Source organism: Macrotis lagotis, chromosome 7 (genome assembly GCF_037893015.1).
Source record: "Macrotis lagotis isolate mMagLag1 chromosome 7, bilby.v1.9.chrom.fasta, whole genome shotgun sequence".
In the NCBI taxonomy this organism is placed as follows: domain Eukaryota; kingdom Metazoa; phylum Chordata; class Mammalia; order Peramelemorphia; family Peramelidae; genus Macrotis; species Macrotis lagotis.
Genome location: NC_133664.1, coordinates 6,556,530 through 6,576,038, shown reverse-complemented (window position 1 = coordinate 6,576,038; position 19,509 = coordinate 6,556,530). Strand labels below are relative to the sequence as shown.

Here is a 19,509-nt window from a genome sequence, read left to right as displayed (position 1 = left end):
CTGATCCAAGCTTGAATTAGGGTTCCTTCAGAGTTTTCCTTTTTCCTTTGATCTTTCTTGGGTTTGTTGTGTGATGTGTTAAGTGGTATTGCTTCCTCCTACTATCCTATCTTGGATAATCTCCTGATAATATGATTTCTTTAAAAAAAAAAGGTTTATATTACAAATGAAAAGGGATAATTTAAAATAAATGAAAGATAAATAAAAGAAATTATAAGAAACTATTTTCTCCAATTTTATCTCAATAAAACTGACTAGTGAATCAGATAAATATTTACAGATTAACAGTATCAGAAATAAATTGCTTAAAGGAAACAAATTTGGAAAAGAGAAATTAAACTATACAAGAACTCCGAAAATAGAAAAGAAAAACCAAAGACCGGAAGGATTTATACTTCAATTCCATGAACTATTTGAAGAATAAATAACATAGGAGGAGAAGGCATCCTCTTAAATTTCAATGCTAAAAAAGTATTCAAACCTTAATCAAGGTAAGACTTCAGAGTAAGAACTTTGACTGTAGACTCTCATGCCTACAAAATACTGGCATAAAACACTGGAATAAAATATTATCCAAGAAAGCATAGAAATTCATTGACAAGTTTGTACAGCATGACTGGTCTGTATTTATAATTAGAATTCACCATTGCTTCAATATTATGAAAACAATACAGGGCGGTTAGGTGGTGCAGTGGATAGAGCACCAGCCCTGGAGTCAGAAGAACCTGAGTTCAAATCTGACCTCAGACACTTAATAATTACCTAACTGTGTGGCTTTGGGAAAGCTACTTAACCCCATTGCCTTGCCAAAAAAAGAAAAAAAGAAAAAGAAAAGAAAACAATAAACATAAAAAATGATATTATAACCAAAAACCAATGCCAATTTTTAAAATATATTTTCTCCCATTAGAATGTAAACTTATTAATGGAAAAGACTAGTTTTTGTGATTTCATTTCATTTTTTTTTTTACTTTTTGCCAGGCAATGAGGTTAAGTCACACAGCTTGATAATTAGGTGTCTGAGGCTGGATTTGAACTTAGTTCCTCCTGACTTCAGGGCCAGTGCTGTATTCACTGTGCCACCTAGTTGCCCCCTTTCCTTTCCTTTTTTTTTTGGTTTTTGCAAGACAATGGGGTTAAATGATTTGCCCAAGGTCACATAGCTAGGTAATTATTAAGTGTCTGAGGCTGGATTTGAACCTAGGTCCTCCTGATTCCAGGGCTGCTGTCTAGCCACTGTGCCACCTAGCTTCCCCTGTCCTTTTGCTTTTTAACCACAGTCTTTAGGACAGTTTCTGACACATAGGAGCGCTAAAGAAGCTGTTATTGATTGATTGATTGATTGATTGATTAAAATCATGTGTATATAAATATTTATATATATCAAATGATAGAGAAAATACAATTTCCATTCTTTGTTAAAGATACTGGGATAGAAATAAATGGATTTGTGGTCACATTAAGCATCACATGGACTAAAGAAAAATGAGAATAAATGGATTTTTACCTAGTATGAATATTATCTCTCTGAAATTAAGAACCAGCATTATATATAACTGATGCCTTTCCATCAAGATCAGGGTATAAAGCAAGGATGTCCGTTATCAATACTATTATTTGACATAATATTAGGTGTAACAATACAACGAGGAGAAAAAAGAAGGAATAGTCATAGGCAAAGAGGAAACAAAATTATTGTTTTTTTATGATCATTTACTTGGAGAATACAAGGGATAAAAATAGCATGAATTTAAATAAATTCAGCAAAATAACAGGATAGAAAATAAAACCAAAAAATTATCAGCATTTCTATATGTTATTAACAAATCTGAAAGGGAAGTAAGAAAGACAAATTCTAGCAATGCCAAAAAATACATAGTGTTTAAAATATTTGTGAGTCTTCCTTCCACAACTGATCATGGCAATCACACATCACTCTTCATAGAAATAAAGGCATGTATGAACAATTATGGAGATACTATTTAATCATGGCTGGTCTGTGCCAATATAGTAAAAAAAAGATGATATTATCTGAGATGTTTATTTACTTATTCACTACCATATATTATATGAGAATATACACAAGAAAATTTTAAAACTTGAAAAAATGAAATAAAAACTTCACAAAGTGAAACAAAGGTCAAAAATTTCAAGGAAAACAATGAAAAAAAAACTGAAGGTGAAGAAGACCCAACAGTGCCACATCTTCACTATTACTGCAAACAATTGCCATCCAAGTAATTTGATGCTAAGTATAGGGAAGGGGATTAGTGCACCAGCAGAAAAGGATTTGGTTGTATAGTTGGACAGCATCAGTGATGCTGATCCTTGGGGAAAAGATTGCCCATTGAAGGGAATCTGTTGGGAAACCTCTATCTGAGTGAATCTGAATCTGACTCCTTGGGAGGAAAAAAACAAAACAACAAAAAAAAAAAACAAAAATAAACCTCTCCATTGAACAAAATCTACTGAGAAAACTGGAAAAAATCTGGCAGAAATTAAGGACAAACCACTATCTGACTGGTTCATGGTTTAAATAGAAGTGTATTATTTGTGCCATAACTCTGAGTAGGTAAGAAAAGTTCTTGACTAAACAATGGATAGAGAGGATCATAAAAGATTAGATAAAAATGATCATATAAAATTGAATAGATTTTGCAAAATCAAAATACATACAGTTATAAGAGGAAGTAAAATAGTAAACTAGGGGAAAAACATCAAAAAGCCTTTACAGAAAACTTTATTCATCAAGGTCTGATTTTCAAAACAATAAGGAACTAATTTAAATATATAAGAATTCTCTATGTGGCAAATGATCAGTGGATAGTGATGACAATAATGATCATAAAAAATATGTAGTACGTTGATGTTTGCATAGCACTGTACATATGTGCTAGGTAATTCTCTCCTTTAAATAAATTTTTGAATAAACATTAAATAAATAATGGAACAGAAATTTAAAACAGTGAATGTCTTGCTTTTCTTTTAAATATATATAATAAATTCTATATATAATTTCCAAATTTCCCTATTTCTCTGTGCTTTCTTGCCTCCCTTCTATTCTATTCTAAAAAAGAAATCATTCAAAAAGAATTTTTCTTCCTTTTTGTTTTTTTATGGGGTTTTTTTTACTTCCCTCTGCCTATGATCCTTTCTTTCTTACTCATACTGAAATAGGGGATGGGGAGAGAAAGGAGAGAGAAGGAAAGAAAGAAAGAAAAAAAAAACACTAGATATACCTAGTTTAACAAAGTAAATCACTACATTTTAGAATGACTTACCATCATGTTCTAGAATGCTAATTGATTTATTTATTAGAGTTCTTAAGGCCTTCAGGTTGTTTTTCTGTGCAATATTATTACCATTTTATGAATTTCTCCTCTGATGCTGCTCACTTTACTCTGCATCAGCTCATTCAAATCTTCCCAGGTTGTTGTTGATTTTTAAAAATTTTGTTTTCCCCTAAAATAATCTCTCTTGCAATTCCTTACAGTGCAGTGATGTTCCCTATTGCATTCTTTGGTCATAAGAATTGTGGTGTTGCTGGGTCAAAACATGATCCAGTCTCGTGGCTTTGTGGGCGAGGTCCTAAGTTGCTTTCCAGAGGGGCTGGACTTTTGTACTCCTCTACCAACCATCCGTGTGCCAGTTTTGCCATCGCCCTTCCTACAAGTGTCTCATACACACACACATACAGACACATACCTTTATTTTGTTTTGGTCATGTTTGTCAGCAATCAGCAAACATATAGAAAAATGTTTTAAATTATTAATAATTAGAGAAGCGGCTGAGAGTCTACCTCCTACTAACTAGCCGTCCTTTGGTGGAAGACTGTGAGGAGTCCCAGGATTCTTGGTGGGTAGCCTGGGCAGTGGCGAGAGCATGGTGGAGGGGCAGTATACCATGACCTGGTCCATCTGTGGTCCTCAGGGTCCATAGCATCTCTGGAAGTGATGGCCTGAGAGAAAGTGATGGTGGAATTAGGGATGCCTGGAGGAGGTTGGTAGGAGGCCTGTGGGGATTGCTGTGTATTTATGCCCACAAGCATGTATTTACACACACACACACACATATGCTCATGCATGTGATGGGGGTGATCCTTGAGTTCACTTGATCAGAACATCACAGTGGATCTGTTTTTTGGACTGGATGGTTTATGTGTCTTCAAAACTTTCTTTAATCTCCCCCACCTCTTCCCTCTTGTCAAAGATCAGCAGTGCTTAATACTAAGATTAAAATCATTTTTCCTCGATAAGTTTGCTTGCCACTGAGCAGCAGAGCTGCTAATTATCCCTGAATGTGTGAAGATCCGTTTATTTGATGCAACGTGGCCTGGTGTGCATTAATTATGTTACAAGTAGCCTTATGAACAAGGCAGGGAATTATCCTGACAAATGCCGTAGATTGCTGAGTCCCCGAAACTTCCCCCCACCCATCGTTCTGGAGCCCAGAGAAAATCAACATTCATTAGGCTTCCACTCTCTGTTGCTAAGTAACTGCTGGCCAAGGGAAGTTTGCCGCAGCAATGAATAGGGACAGGTCCTCAAGGAGGGGGCCTTCTGTTCAAAATGGAGAAGTCCTGTGGCTCCTCGGCTCAGCCTCCGGTAAGTCAGCTTCCAACCCAGGGCCATGGCTGACCACTGAGCATTGCACACCCAACCACGGCCAGGTGCTCACATTTTAGAAACCAATCCAGAATTTATAAAAAAGAATTCGGGAGGGGGTTGGGGGTTGATACTTGGGACTGATTAAACACAACCCCATCTTTCCTCCATCCATCACTGAAGCTGCGCTCATCAATCTGTATTTTGTGCCTTTTTTTTCCCCATTTGCCATGCATTAAAGGGGATTTGAGGGCAATGGAGTCATGAATGCCTTTGGAATCAGGAGTTGGGCTTGCAAAATGGGGTTCTGCTTTTCTATGACCCTTTCCTTGTCTAGTATGTCAGGGGGGTGGGTTGGACAGCCTGTGGGGTCCTAAGAGAGATTTGGTCTGAAACAATGATGATGATGATGATGATGATGATGATGATGATGATAGATGATGAGAGCTAGGATGAAACAAAGGGCACTCTAAATTGGATAAACCATTCTGTGTGGGTTAACTCGTTGGATCTCCCCAGCTCTCATTCCCATTTTACAAAGGAGGAAACTGAGGCTCAGAAGGAGTGAGAGACTTGCCCAGGGATCCCAGCTAGCCAGTGTCTGAGGCAACATTTGAATTCAGGTCTTTGTGACTCCCAGGGCTGCATCCTATCCACTGGGGTCTCTTCCCTCTGTATGATCCTCTTGGGCAAGTCAGTTTACCCTTATGGACTCCAGTGTCCTCATCTGCAAAGGGAGGGACCTGGACTAGATAACTATTCTTTCCTCCTCCTAAGTGTCTATGAATAATTATATAATTCTGCATGTCCTGATCCAAGTGTCCGAGCAGAAGATGCCAGCCAAGCCCCCCGCCCCCCACCTCACCTAATGCCGGGACCGTAAACACTCCATAAGGCTGCATTTTGATCATCGTAATCATTGTCTCATATTCAGATGCTGCTCCCACTGAGCTGCCTCTCTGGGTGCATTTCCATATTGAATTGCTAAGTTAGAACTAATGATAGGATCAATTAGGCCTCATACTGAGCATTGCAGTTTGGAATGACTTTGAGAAAAAGCAGGAGGGTCAAAGAAAAAAAAGCCAAGAGGCAGCTGAGCCATCAGCACGCAGGTCCACGGCCATCTTGTGACTCTGCTCCAGCACGCGTACATACACACACACACACACACACACACACACACACACACACACACACACACACAGAAAGGGATGCCCAGACGGCCGAGCCCGGGCACTCCTGGAAGCCAGCTCTTTGCTCAGGGGGCAGAGGGAAACCCTTTCTGGACCCAGAAGTGAGGAGCAGAGAGAAGCTAGGCTGGCCCACAGGCTTACTCAGGGCTGCCTGGTGAGCAGATATCAAAGAGCAATGATGGTAGGAGTCCTTTGGGGGAGGGTTGAGGTGGGGGGCTCTGAGGCATGGGGGCATGGGCTGGCTGGCTGCTCCTGGGCCCCAGCTCAGCCGGCTGCTGGGGCTTGCAGAATTCTCCACCTGCTTTGTTTTTTCTCTCCTCCTCCTACAGCTCCATAATAAATGTGCCTCTCACCTCAAACCTGAATGCGACTGTGGAATCTTGAGGGACCATATCTTACCACCCACAGCCATCTGCCCCGTGGTGCTGGTGAGTGCCTCCTTTCCTCTTCCTCCTCCTCGTCCTCTAGCTCTGGCTGGCCGCCGGCCACTTCAGCCTCCCTCCGTGCTGCCGGACAGAAGATGCTGAACCATAAGGTAGAGAAAAGCTAGGGTCGGCACTGGCTCGGGGTCCAGAGGTGACCCCCCACACCCACCCAAGGCCATGGCTTTGCTATCCCTTTGACTGTGAACTTGGAAGAAGGGGCATAGTGGCTGAAGCAGAGTGAGATTGGACGTCTTAGTGATGCGGCAGTTACCAGAAATGGTACAGGCAGCTCTCTGGTGCATCATAAATCTTGGACAGAACCAGCTTCCCAGAAGCATGAGGCCAGCCTTCTGGGCAGTCGGCTTTGCCTCCCCCAAGCAAGGCCGAGGTCTCCGCTCCAAGTCAGAGGTGGCCCAGACAAAGAGCATAGGCTTGGGAGGGAGGCATGCATCGTCCTTATGACTGGGCTCCTGCCAGGAGAAAGGGGCAGTCAGTTCTTAGTGATGGTAAAACAATTACTGTGGACAATGCAAATGAAAGGGCCATTGGACGGGGAGGCCATTGGATAGGGAGGTCAGTCGAAAAGGAGTGAACCATTAGTCTAGGGAGCCCCAGCCACCATCCAGGGTAGGTAGGGACAAAGGGACAGAATCCTGTGAAACGCCGTAGATATCGTCTCTAGATAACTATTCTTTCTCCAATGCTCAGTTTGGAAATCTCCCAGTAGGACCAGTCCCACAAGCTGGAGTAGATGACCCGTACATTCTAGCGCCAGGAAAGGTGAGGTCCGGTAGGCCATACCTTGGTGCGGCATCAGACCCCAGAGCCAGTGAGCATGTCAGTGAGAGACCCCCTAAGGGCAGCGTAGCCAAGCCATGGCCTCACCCTCTCCCTCTGGCAGCAGCGCACCCACCTCCTGTTCAGGCACTTCCAGAGCATCTGGATTCCTTTCCAGAGACCGGTGGAGGCCCAGCCTCCAGCCTCCAGCCTCCAGTCCTCAGTCCTGTGTTTGTTTTCAGTGGTCTTATCTGAGGCTGAAAGTCTGCTACTCAGTGGCAAAGTGGTTTTCTTGTCATTCTGTGTTCTTTGTCAATCATCTTAAAATTCATTCTCTCTTCATGGTTTCCTCTCCTTCATAGTTATAGCATTGCATTGCATGTGTTAAAAAAGGAGACTTTCCCCCTGTTAGATGTGTGGGGAAACCCATGTCCTCGTATCTATTACTTATACAATGAAAATTCTTATAGAGGTCTATAGATGTAACACGAGATGATGTTTATGTTTGTTTGCATAGATGGATGTGTGGGAATATGTCTGTATGTATATTATATATTTATAGAAACCTACCTGTATATAGTTTAAAATGTAAATAGCACGGGGCAGCTAGGTGGCAGAGTGGATAGAGCACTGGCCCTGGAGTCAGGAGGACCTGAATTCAAATCCAGCCTCAGACACTTAATAATTACCTAGCTGTGTAGCCTTGGGCAGGCCACTTAACCCCATTGCCTTGAAAAAAACTAAAAAAAATGTAAATAGCACAGTTAGGTGCCATGGTAGATAGAGGGAACACTGGGTTAAGCATCAAGACAAACTGAAATCTTGTCTCAGATATATAGTTGCCAGCTGATCAAGTGCCCTGTGCTTCAGTTTCTTCATTTGCAAAAAGAGGGGCTTCAAGTTTATGGTCACTCAGATCCCTTCCAGGTCTGAATCTCTGATCCCCTGATCTTTGTCTGAAATCTCGATTCACCAGAAGAGGCCAGGGTTCTGGTGAGAGTGAGGAACCCTCCCTTCCAGTCTGACTCTTTCCTTCAGGGTCTCCCTTGGCCTTGAAATCCTCTCATTTTGATCCTCCCTTTGGCAAATGGCACTAACCCAAGCTGAGGCAAGTGAAACAGCTCCTTTAAAAAACAAGAAATATTTACAAAGCTTCCATCCACCCAGCTGGGCGCCACTGCTCACTGCCTTTTCTGCCTCCATTTCTCCTGTCTCCAGGATGTTTTCTGCCAGCAGCAACACCTGCCTTTGCAGCACCCGTGAGTTTTTTCCTTTTCATTCAGGGGTTCATTTCCCTGCTTACTTGACAGCCATTCCTTTTCCCACAGTCTATGTCTTGAAAATCTGTGCCTTGGTTCATTTTTCTTTGCATAGTTGAGGAATCATGCCAAAGCCTGTGATTTTGCTGCTAACAAAATGGGTTGGGAATCCAAAGACAAAAATCACATCTGGATTGATCTTGTCATATTGGCCAGTGTTTCTAGAATTTCCACTTTAGCATGGTGGCACCCCCCAGGATGATGAACATCTATAACCATCTCTTTACATTGAGGAAATCTTTCTATAATGGCCTTCCAAAGCTTCCAAGTGTCCTTCAGGGTGATGACTGTCTCTACAAGAAGCATGAAAAGAAAAATAAGCTCTGCCTCCAAAAAACTCCCCCCAAACCTTTTAACTTTTTTCCTTGTATAAAATGGGGAAAACTAATCAAATCACAATTTCTTAGGGCTCTAAACTGATTTTTTTTTCCTGAAAAATATTGTTTTCAGTTGGTAAGAGATAAAATGTATCAGAGAGTTGAGGAAGTTGTATGTTCTGTAACAGATACTTTTCCAGGCATTCTTGGCCTGGGATTTAATAATTTTTTTTTAATCTGTATTTCTTTATATTTGGTTTTATTTGTAATCCTATGTTTTATGTTTTTAAAAACATTTTTCTAAGAAGAGGTCCCTAGGCTACCCCAGGACACTACAGGGCTTCAGGATACAGATATGATTAAGAGTCTTTGTTCAAGTATAAAAGGTATTTGCTAGAATCACAGAACCTCATTGGTGTAGGGAAATTAATCGACCAAGTAGTCTCTGCCATAGTTGACTAAGAACCATCTCCACACTATCTCTGACCACTGGTAAGTCAGCTTTTTCTTGAAGATTTTCAAAACTCTCCAGTCTTCAGTTCTTTCCCAGATCACGACTCCTGCTTTGTCTTTGTTCTGCTCTCTTCCCCATCTTGTCTTCATTGGACTGGGGAACCAGATCAGCTCTAGATTGCCCTTTCCTCTAGAGTGTCTTGACTCCTGATTTTTTAAAACTTATGCCCTGCTAAAGAGGAGCCTCAGACTACACCCAGCGCAATTACAAAAACATTCTGGTTGGTCCATTACACATATTTGGTATGTAAGCCAAACTAGCCCTTCTTGTGCAAGACAGTCTTTTTTACACTTCCCTAGTCAATTCATTATCCTACTCAAATAATAAAATCAAATAATGTTTTTTCAAATGCTTAGATCAGTGTCCAGAATATAGTAGGTTCTTAATTAATGAATAACTGTCCCTTTTCCATTCTCCCTGTCATCACAGAGAGTTTTCCAAACTTTTTATTGCTCTCCTGACCTTCCATTGCTTTCTCTACCCTCATCCACACAGCTGAAAACCTCGCCTTATAATTCACTGAAAAAATTCAAGGCTTTCCCTGAAGTCTCTTTCCTCTCCTCTCCTCTCCTCTCCAACTCAACTCACTTTACCCAGATGCATTTCCCTAAAATCTCCACTGCAATATCCTATGAAGGGGTGAATAAACTCTGACTCATCCCTTCACATCCTCTCTGGTCTTTTGTTCCCTTTATTATCCTGATTCTTTCCCTCATTTTTGTTCTTTCTGGAGTCTACTGACTTGTTTTTGCTCAATCTATAGACTTTTCTTCTTGATCTCTCTGCAGCCTTTGATACCCCTGATCACTCTCTTCTGTTCATACTATCTTCTTTCTAGGCTTTCCTGAGATCACTTTCTCCTTACTCACTTCCTTATTTCCTGATCCCTCTTTCTCAGTCTCCTTTGCTAGATCATCATCTCGGACCCTACCCATTAATCAAGATTGTCTCCAAAGTGCTGTCCTATACATTCTTCTCTTCTCTCGCTATTTTTCTTGGTTATTTTATCAACCCCCATGATCTCAATTATCATCACTTTGCAGATACTTTGCAGATCACTTTGTAGATACTTTTAAGATCTATTTATCCAAACCTATTTTCTCTAATAATTGCTTATCTTTTATCTCCTTTTGCTTATTGGACATCTCCACCTAGATGTTCCAGAGGCATCTTAAACACTACCTTTCCAAAACTTTCCCTCTTCCTAACTTCTGGATTACTGTCAAGAGTACCAGTAGCTTCTCTGTGGCCCAGACCCTCAAACTCGGGGTCAATCTTGGCTACTCACTTTCTCTTACCTCCCCTCATATTCAGTTAGTTATCAAGTCCTATTGCTTCTACTTTCCTAACATCCACTTTCCCCTTATCTTCTTTGAGTTTTCCCATCAATCTTGGGCAGGCCCTCATCAATTCATATCTGAACTATTACAATAGTGGGTTTCTCCCTGATACATTTCATCCTTTACTCAGGGATCAAACTGATCTTCCTAAATAGCGAGCTATCATCACCCCCATATTCAAAAACATTGAGTGTCTCCTTATTGCCTCTAGAATTAAAACTAAAATAATTTACTAAGCTTTTAAAGACATTCATAATGAAGACTTTTACAATCCTTGTAAATTCATCTTCAGCAATCCATTGCAAGGACTTCCTCTCTATATCTTGTGCAACAAGCTCCGTCTCCTAACTGGGCATTTTCATTAGTTGCCCCTAGTTCTGGAACTCTTTCCCTCTTCATCTTTACCTGTTCACTTCTCTTACCTTCTTTGTGACTCAGTTAAAATCTCACTTTCTTCAAACCTTTTCTGATTTCCCTTATTATCTCCTTTATTATCTCTAGTTTATTCAGTCTATAGCTTGTTTGTTCATACTTGTTTATATAATATCCCCCCATTAGTCTGTGGGCTCCTCCAAGGCAGAGACTTTGATGTAATTGCTTGTTTTGCTTTCTTTGCATCCCCAGCCTTAGTGCAACACTTCACAAACATTAGATGCTTAGAAAATACTTGTGGACTTGACCAGGTCTAGACAACATGTTCCACTTTAGCTCCTAAAGGCAAGAATTGTGGTTTTCCCTTAAATCAGATAGAAGTATATCTTTGGCCAGTTTCACCTTTGCATTTCTTCTTGTTTTTCTGATGCCAAGCAGGAAGTCTAATCTCTCTTCATTGTGCTGACATTTATCAGCTCCTACCCTCACCCCACATTTTTATATGCTTTAAATGTTATTTATTTATTTATTTGTCCATCATCTGCCATGAGGGAGAAAACATTTTTCTTTTCTTATACTTTGGAATAATGCTTGATAATTTAGGGGAACAAAGTTCTTTAGTTCTTCAAAGTTTTCCATTTTTACAATGTTGTTGTAATAAATGGTTTTCTTGTTTCTTCCTATTGTACTCTGTATCTGTTCATAAAGGTCTTTCCATGTCTCTTTGAAATCATCTATTTTCTCATTTCTGGCAGTACAATATATTCTTTTATATTCATATAACCATCTTTTTTTAGCTATTCACTAATTAATAGGCATCCCCTTTCACTTACTGTCACCAAAAGTGCTGCTCCAAATATTTTTGTTATATAGGATCTTTTCTTATCTCTTTGATCACTTTGGGACTAGAGAACTAGCAGTGGTATTCAAAAGGAATGCACTGGTTGTTCACTTTTGTACGTGCAGCCAGAATGTCTGGATTTATTACCAGTTCCTCTAACAGTGCATTTGTGTGCCTGTTTCCCCTCAGTCCCTCTGGCATTGGCCCTTTTCTTTTCTTTTTTCCCATTTTTGGTCAACTTTTCCAATTACAAGTTTGGAAATTTAGATGAGAGCAGTACAGGGTGTGGATAAAGAGGCTGGGATCGAAGTACACCTTGGATCCCTAGTGACTCTATGACCACTTGGAAAAGCTACTTCACTTCACCATTTCTAAGAAACTCGTAAGACCAATGGTAGAGTAGAGTCACCCTTCACTGAATAAAGAGGGTTTCTCTCATCTTAGAGTTTCCTGTCCCAGTGACATCACAGAGCTAGGGTTCATCTGCATTCTTTTTCACAGGCATTCTGGACCTCATATTAAAATCAAGGTTTCCCCCCTGCCTTTGGGTCCCTTGGGGGAGGGGAATTTCTTTTCTATTTAGAACCCTTTAGGAATTTCTGTTCTTTTCAGCCTTTTCTCTTATATGGTCCATGATAACATATGGGAAATCTAGATTTCTGCCAATCGCTTTCTTAGTCTTTATAGCACTGGCAACCTCCATGCGGAAGCAGCTTACACAGCACAGTCTGAGTGTTGGCTCCTCCCCAACTGTCTAGGACTATGCAGACATCAAGACCCATTCATTTTTCAAGGCTCTCATGAGCATCCCCCTCTTCCATTCCCAAACATCACTGAGGCTAGAGTCTAGTCAATAGTACGTCTATTGTTTGTTCTTAGGATACTACCACAGGCAAACTTTGCCATAAAGGGAGAATCCTTTAATTTGCTGAGCATGCTCTAGATGCTTTTCAGGAAAGTGGAGGGGGTGGGGGAGGTGGGGAGGTAGGTGGAAGAGCAAATCGATTCTTGACCTGGAGTCAGGAGGATTCCTTTTCCTGATACCCTTACTGTGGGACTCTGGGCAAGTCACTGCAAGCTGTTTGCCTCAGTTTCTTCAATGGTAAAATGAGCTGGAGAAGGAAATGGCAAATCACTACAGTATCTTTGCCAAGAAAACTCCAGATGAGGTCAGAAAGAGTCAGACATGACTGAACAAGATGAATGACTTGCTACATTTCTCAAAGAGTACCCTTAATGTTCTTGACCAATTTCTGAGTGTCATCTCCTAAGCAGATTTTGGGGGGATCATACCCCTACTGTTAGTTGTCTAATGAGTTTGGGTTATATCCTTGCTTTTAAGGAATTTTTTCCCTCATTAGCACCCTCATTTTATGATATTGAAATCCTGATATATACAGACAGCAAATAATGAGAATAATAACCAATTGTCCTTAAAAAGGCTGCTACTACCAAGGTTAAGATTCAAATCTCTAACAATCCTTATTCCTGAGTCAGCACTTAATGCTCCCTCAAGACTCCTTCAAATCTGGTTTCTCATCTTCTTCTTATACCCCTTTTATTGTACCTCTTTTACTACTCTAATATTAAAGGAGGTCAACCCCAATAGATGGTCTCCAATACTAATTTGTTTCACTTAAATACATTCTAAATTTGTTCAGTATTCCTTAAGAGATTTAGGTTCTCCAGTTGTGTTGCAATTGATACTCAGACTGGATTTAGCAGTTGTAAGGTTTCATTTTGTAATTATTGTTACTTCATTAATAATTTGAGATAATGTGATACTCAATTGAATGATAGAGACCTTTGACCAAAACCAGGGGATACAACATTATAATTCACATAACTTTTGTATGCTGTTTAACACCATGCTTCAGATTTGTGTTGGAGAATATTGACATTCTATAGATTTTATTTCAATTCACCAAATAGAAAAGAAGCCTAGTATCCTCCCCATCAGAGTAATAAAATGAATAAGACATTTAGTCAGGATTGAAGTTTTTGGGACTCTGTCCAGTTATATGATGGATGCTTGAGGTACAGAGAACCTCATTGATAATGGCACCACTCCTGCCCATGACCCAACTCATGCATCCAATATGATGAGTCATGGAAGGAGATTTTTGGTGGAGAGTGCTATCTCTATCACTATCTCACAGGGTCACTGTGGAGGAGGAAAGGAGACATACACACACACATGTAAATAGATATATAAATCTATTCATATATGCATAATATACACACATATATAGATAAATGTATATCTATACATAGATGTATGTATATATAATGTTTTTCAAATCTTACAGCATTATATAAGGGCTTGCTAGAATTATTTCCATCTCTATTCATTTAAATCTATTTTTTGTGAATTCTTATCCCTACTTAGAGCTCTTCTACATATACCATCTATATCCCTGCTTCTTATCTTTGCCTCATGTGAAATGCAGCATTGTCATAATCCTCAACTTAGTTCCTAAATACAAGCAAATTTCATAGTATTTAAAGTGATAGATATCTTAAAGATCATTGGGTCCATCCCTTTCAAATAGGAACCTGAGAGGCAGACTAAGAAAGCCTCCTCTGTAGACCAGACACCCAGCTAGAGTCAAAATTCCCATGTACTTATAGGTCTGACCCATACACAAAGTATATCTGAATTTTCTGAAGAATTGGGGAGGAAAATCGTGATCTTGGAGTACTGTCAAGATTGACATAAAGCTTCTTAGACCTCATCTCTACCCAATAATTTTGGGTATCCACATGTCTGATAGCTTTTAGGACTCCAGATTCATCCTAGACCTCCTGGCACTGGACCATACCACCACAAGATATGTCTCTTCCAGCATACAGATGTGTTTGCACCCGAGCAGTCTGGTCTGCCAACAAACCAACTGTGAGCTTATTTAGTTTATTTTGTTTGGCTTTCATGCAATTTTATTTATAATCCCATACTTTTAGCACATTGCTCTAGGTCTTTGAATTTCTCCACCCTTGGACCCCTCTTGAATGTGCCACAGAGAGAAGGAAATGATGCAGTAGATGATAAGGACTTGTGATGATATGTTTGCAGCTTTCCCAGACAGTTTCCCTGCATTGTGTCCCTGGATATTCATATTGACCCTTTGAGGTCTGCACTATTGTCATCATCATTTTACAGCTGAGAAAATAGAGGCTCCAAGATGAGTTGAAGAAGTTTTCCCAAGGTCACCAAGAGAAGAGAAGCCATCTCAGGCAGCAGCGAAGCGTGGTCTTGTGACTCCCTGGACTATGTTCCATCTCCCATTCCAGACTGTCTCACCAAAGTCTCCATCACTGGAAGTCAGGCTACCTTTTTTATTGTTGCTCTTCTTTCATCCTTTCATCCAGCCCAGGCCAAAGCATGCCCAGCAGCCTCAGGCCCAGAAGATGGGGCTCTCTCTGGTTATTTTCTTCATCATCCAGATGCCTTTCCATCTCATAGAACTTTTCACTCCTTAGAAAGTATTCTTGAGCATCCCATCAGGATCTGTTAATGTTTCATCAATGTCACCACTTACTATTCATTTATTTAATATTCATTATAGATCAATTCATAATTGTCATCATAGTAATGAAATGCAAAAAAGTGTGCCAGTCCCCCTATACTTTGCAAATCAAACTCCCAGGCTCCATTCAGAGACACTCTTCTTTCAGATAGCATGGACAGGCTACTGTTTTCATGTAATTACACATTTAAAAAAATTCTGATGGCAACAGTCCAAAAAGATGCTCAGGATTCTTAACAGATTTCTTCCTCCTATCCTCCTATCCTCCTATCCCATATTGCTCTGAAAACTCCATGCAAGCCTCACCATGATGAGCTTCCTTAGCCTGCCCTCGAGTTGTGACCAGTGGACACATGGATGATCCTATGAGTGAATGAGCTTGATCCCCTGGCAGTGGGCCTGTTCTTCTTTGTTAGGTAGGCTGACAGCATAGAAAGAGGTCATGTTTGTGAGGACTGGCCTTCCCAGAGGAATGAGGAAAGCCAAAGCAGAAAAGCTTCTGCAGCTCTTCACCCTCTTCCTGCCCTGCCCACCTCAAGATGAAGATTTTTGGTGGAGGTTTCATCAGTGTTGCTTTATTGATTTTGCTTTGCTATTTTTGTTGTAAAATATACAACCAAGATATGAAAAAGAACTGTCAGAGTTGTCTATATCACAACCAAATGATTGATTAGTGCTGATCCAATCCCAGCTGTGTAATAGGTGCTCTGCTCAGAGACTGAAAGGAAACAACCTAGTCTCTCAGGGAGCTTAACTATAAGCAGAGAAACTATATTTTGCTTAAAAGTATGATTAGCAATGGGAGCAGCTGGATGGTATAATGGATAGAGCACAGGAAAACTCATCTACCCGATTTTAAATCCAGCCTCAGATACATTTTAGCTGTGTAGGTGGCAGGCCAATTTACCCTGTTTGCCTCAGTTCTTTATCTTTGAAATGTGCTGGACAAGGAAATGACAAATCTCTCCAGTATACTTGCCAAGAAAAATGGTGTTGTGAAGAATCAGACATGACTGTAAAATCACTGAATAATAGCAACACTAGATGATGAATTAACATCAATTCTGAACATACACTCATTAATATATATATATATATATATAAATGTATTGCATTTATAATTTGAAGGAAAAGTTAAATGAATTACAGAGAAAACAAACAGTAAAACTATAATCCTCAATTTACACCTTAGAGACCTACATTAATATTACCAAAAAAAGCCAAACCCAAAAGAAAAACAAAACAAAACAGCAGCAGGCACAAAGACAAACCCAAGAAGTAAGTTAAGGACCTGTACAGAATTTTCATGAGAACAGAAAAGAATATATGGAATATCAATTTTACCTCTGCTATGCTTAGTATTTTTGCAGTAATTGACCATTAATTAGGGCACAAAAATCTCACAAACAAATGGCAAAAAGATAAATGTATATTTTATAAGCCCCAATAAAATTAAAATTTATTTATAAAAGGACCAGTGAAAAAATGTTTGAACAGTAATTGGAGACTAAGCAAAAAATAGAAAGATTAGACGGGTTAAAGAACAAAGCATTAGAAACACAATAATTTCATTAACGATAATGAGACAAGAAACAATAATTTGGGGGAGTCAAATCAGTCAAATGAGAATTTTTATCTCTAAACATTTTCATCAATAAAAGAGAGTGAACAGATTGATGAATTAGGTATGCAATTAAAAAACAAACAAAACAAGAGAACAAATCAATTAAAAACTTCTAATAAAATGACAAAACTAAAATCCTGAACATCAAAGAAGAAATTAACAAAAACAAAAACAAAAACACACTTGATCTATAAAGAATGTATTTTTATCACTTTTTGCATGTGTTTGCTCTAATACATGGTCAAATTTTGGTATGGTTTCCATGTGATGCTGAGGAATACATGCTGCAATTCCATTTATATGACATCAAAATCCTTTTAGCATTTTTTCTCCAGCAGTTTAATCAGTTCTATATTTTCTGTGTTGCTTGTCTTTCTGTTAGATTTATCAAAAATTATAAGAGCGGGGTTGGGGAGGCTAGGTGGCGTAGTGGATAAAGCACTGGCCCTGGAGTCAAGAGTACCTTGGGTTCAAATCCGGTCTCAGACACTTAATAATTACCTAGCTGTGTGGCCTTGGGAAAGCCACTTAACCCCACATTTTCTTGCAAAAAAACCCTAAAACAAACTAGAAGAGGGCCCTTAAAATCACCTGTCACAATTGTGTTATTCTGTACGAATTTTGTGAATTATTTAATATTTTTTTGTTAATTTTGATGCAGTTTTTGAAATGCAGAAGTTTAATATTGACTCTGGTTTGTTATGTTTGGTTCCTATCAACATGGTGTAGAATCCTTTTTTGTGCCATTTTTGTGTTTTGAATATGTGTTTTTTCTTTTTCTGATAGAAACATTACAAGTACTATTTTTTGATACACTTAAGCTATTGTAATTTTCACCTTAACTCCTAAAAAAGGTTGGTGTTCAGTTTTTCATAATCCTTCCCTACACCATTCATCTTTTTACACCTTACTCTCTGTCTCATGTTCTGTGATCCAGTGACAAAGGATAAAACTCCTATTGTTTAAATAAGGCATCATAACTTTTAACTCAAAGTCTTTTCTTGGATGCTTTGCCATGCTTAGAATCCTTTCCCTCCTCATCCCTACCACCTAAAATCATCAGCTTACTAAGTCCCAGCTGAAGCCTACCTTCTATGAGAAGTCTTTGCTAATTTTTTCATATGCCTGCATGCCTGTGTCTTCCCCATGTTAATCATTGCCAGTTTATTCTGTACATATGAGCTGTTTTTTTATCATATGGCCAAAGTATTTAAGTTTCAGATCCAGTATTTGACCTTCTGGTGAATAGTAATTAATTATTAATTAATTGAATTAATTTATTTAAATATCAATTGATTTGATCTTCTTGATGTCTAAGAAACTTTTAAGTCTTCTCTAGGGGCGGTTAGGTGGTGCAGTGGATAGAGCACTGGCCTCAGGAGGACCTGAGTTCAAATCTGACCTCAGACACTTAATGATTACCTAGCTGTATGGCCTTGGGCAAGCCACTTAACCCCATTTGCCTTGCAAAAAGTCTTCTCTAGTACAATAATTCAAAAGCATCAATTCATCAGTTCTCCACTTTCCTTATAGTTTAATTCTCACAGACAAATATTACTATGGAAGAACTACAGCTTTGACTAAATAGATCTTTGTCAGGAAGGGGATATCTCTGCTTTTCAATGTTGTTCAGATTTTCCATAACTTTCTTACTAAGGACCAAGCATCTTTTAATTCCATTACTGCAGTCACCATCTTAAGTGATCTTTGAGCCCAAGAATATAAAATAAGACATTGCTTCCTTTTCTTCTATTTGTCAGGAAGTGATGGTACCAGTTGCCAAGAAATATTTTTTAATGTTAATCTTCAAACCGGCATTCACATATTCCCCTTTCACCCTTATCAAGAGACTTACTTCTTCTTTACTTTCTGTCATCAGAGCAGTATCCTCTGCATATCTTGTCTGTTATTCCAAATAGTTTTTGATTTCCTTCTTTAGCATTACAATCTATTGTGATGAATTGTGATTATTTTGGGGGCATTCTTTCTAAAATGTGCTAGAATTGATCAATATTGGTCTTTTCAGCATCAATGGTTGAAGTATGAATTTGTATTACTATGATGCTGAACAATTTGCCTTTCGATTAAAAACTATCATTTGGGTTTTGTTTTTTTGTTTTTGAGATTCTTCCCCAATACTATAATTCTCACTCTTTTATTGGCTATGAGGACTACTCCATTTTCCCTAAGGGATTCTTGCCTACAGGAGTACATGTAGTGATCACTTCTATTTAAGTTCACTGACTCCCAAGATGTCAATGTTTAAACTTCCTATCTCTTGTTTGACCACACACAGCTTACCTTGCTTCAGAGATCTTACATTCCGGGGTCCCATACAGCATGGTTTTTAACATCACCAGACTTTATTTTCATCACTAAGCCTATCTGCAGTTGAGTTTCCTTTTGGCTTTGGCCCAACTGCTTCATTAGTACTGAAGTTACTTGTAGTTGTCCTCTGCTCTTCCCCAGTAACATGTTGGACACCTTCCGGCCTGAGGGGCTCATTTTCTGATGTCACTTCTTTTCTTCTTCTAATACTGTTCATGGGGTTTTCTTGGCAAAGAGCCTGGAGTGGCTTGCCATTTCCTTCTCCAGTGGATCACCTTTTGTCAGACTTCTACTCTTCCCTGACCATCTTGGGTAACCCTGCACAGG

The 19,509-nt window shown here is 39.3% G+C and overlaps 1 protein-coding gene across 2 annotated transcripts in view; it reads left to right on the top strand.

The window, feature by feature from the left end:
• DGKB (diacylglycerol kinase beta) overlaps positions 1–19,509 on the top strand; it is a 556,198-nt gene that overhangs the window by 154,895 nt on the left and 381,794 nt on the right. For both annotated transcript variants that reach the window (XM_074195405.1, XM_074195404.1), the window contains one exon: positions 6,128–6,226. In XM_074195405.1, the coding sequence (XP_074051506.1) occupies positions 6,128–6,226 (99 nt within the window). The remainder of the gene's footprint in view (positions 1–6,127; positions 6,227–19,509) is intronic.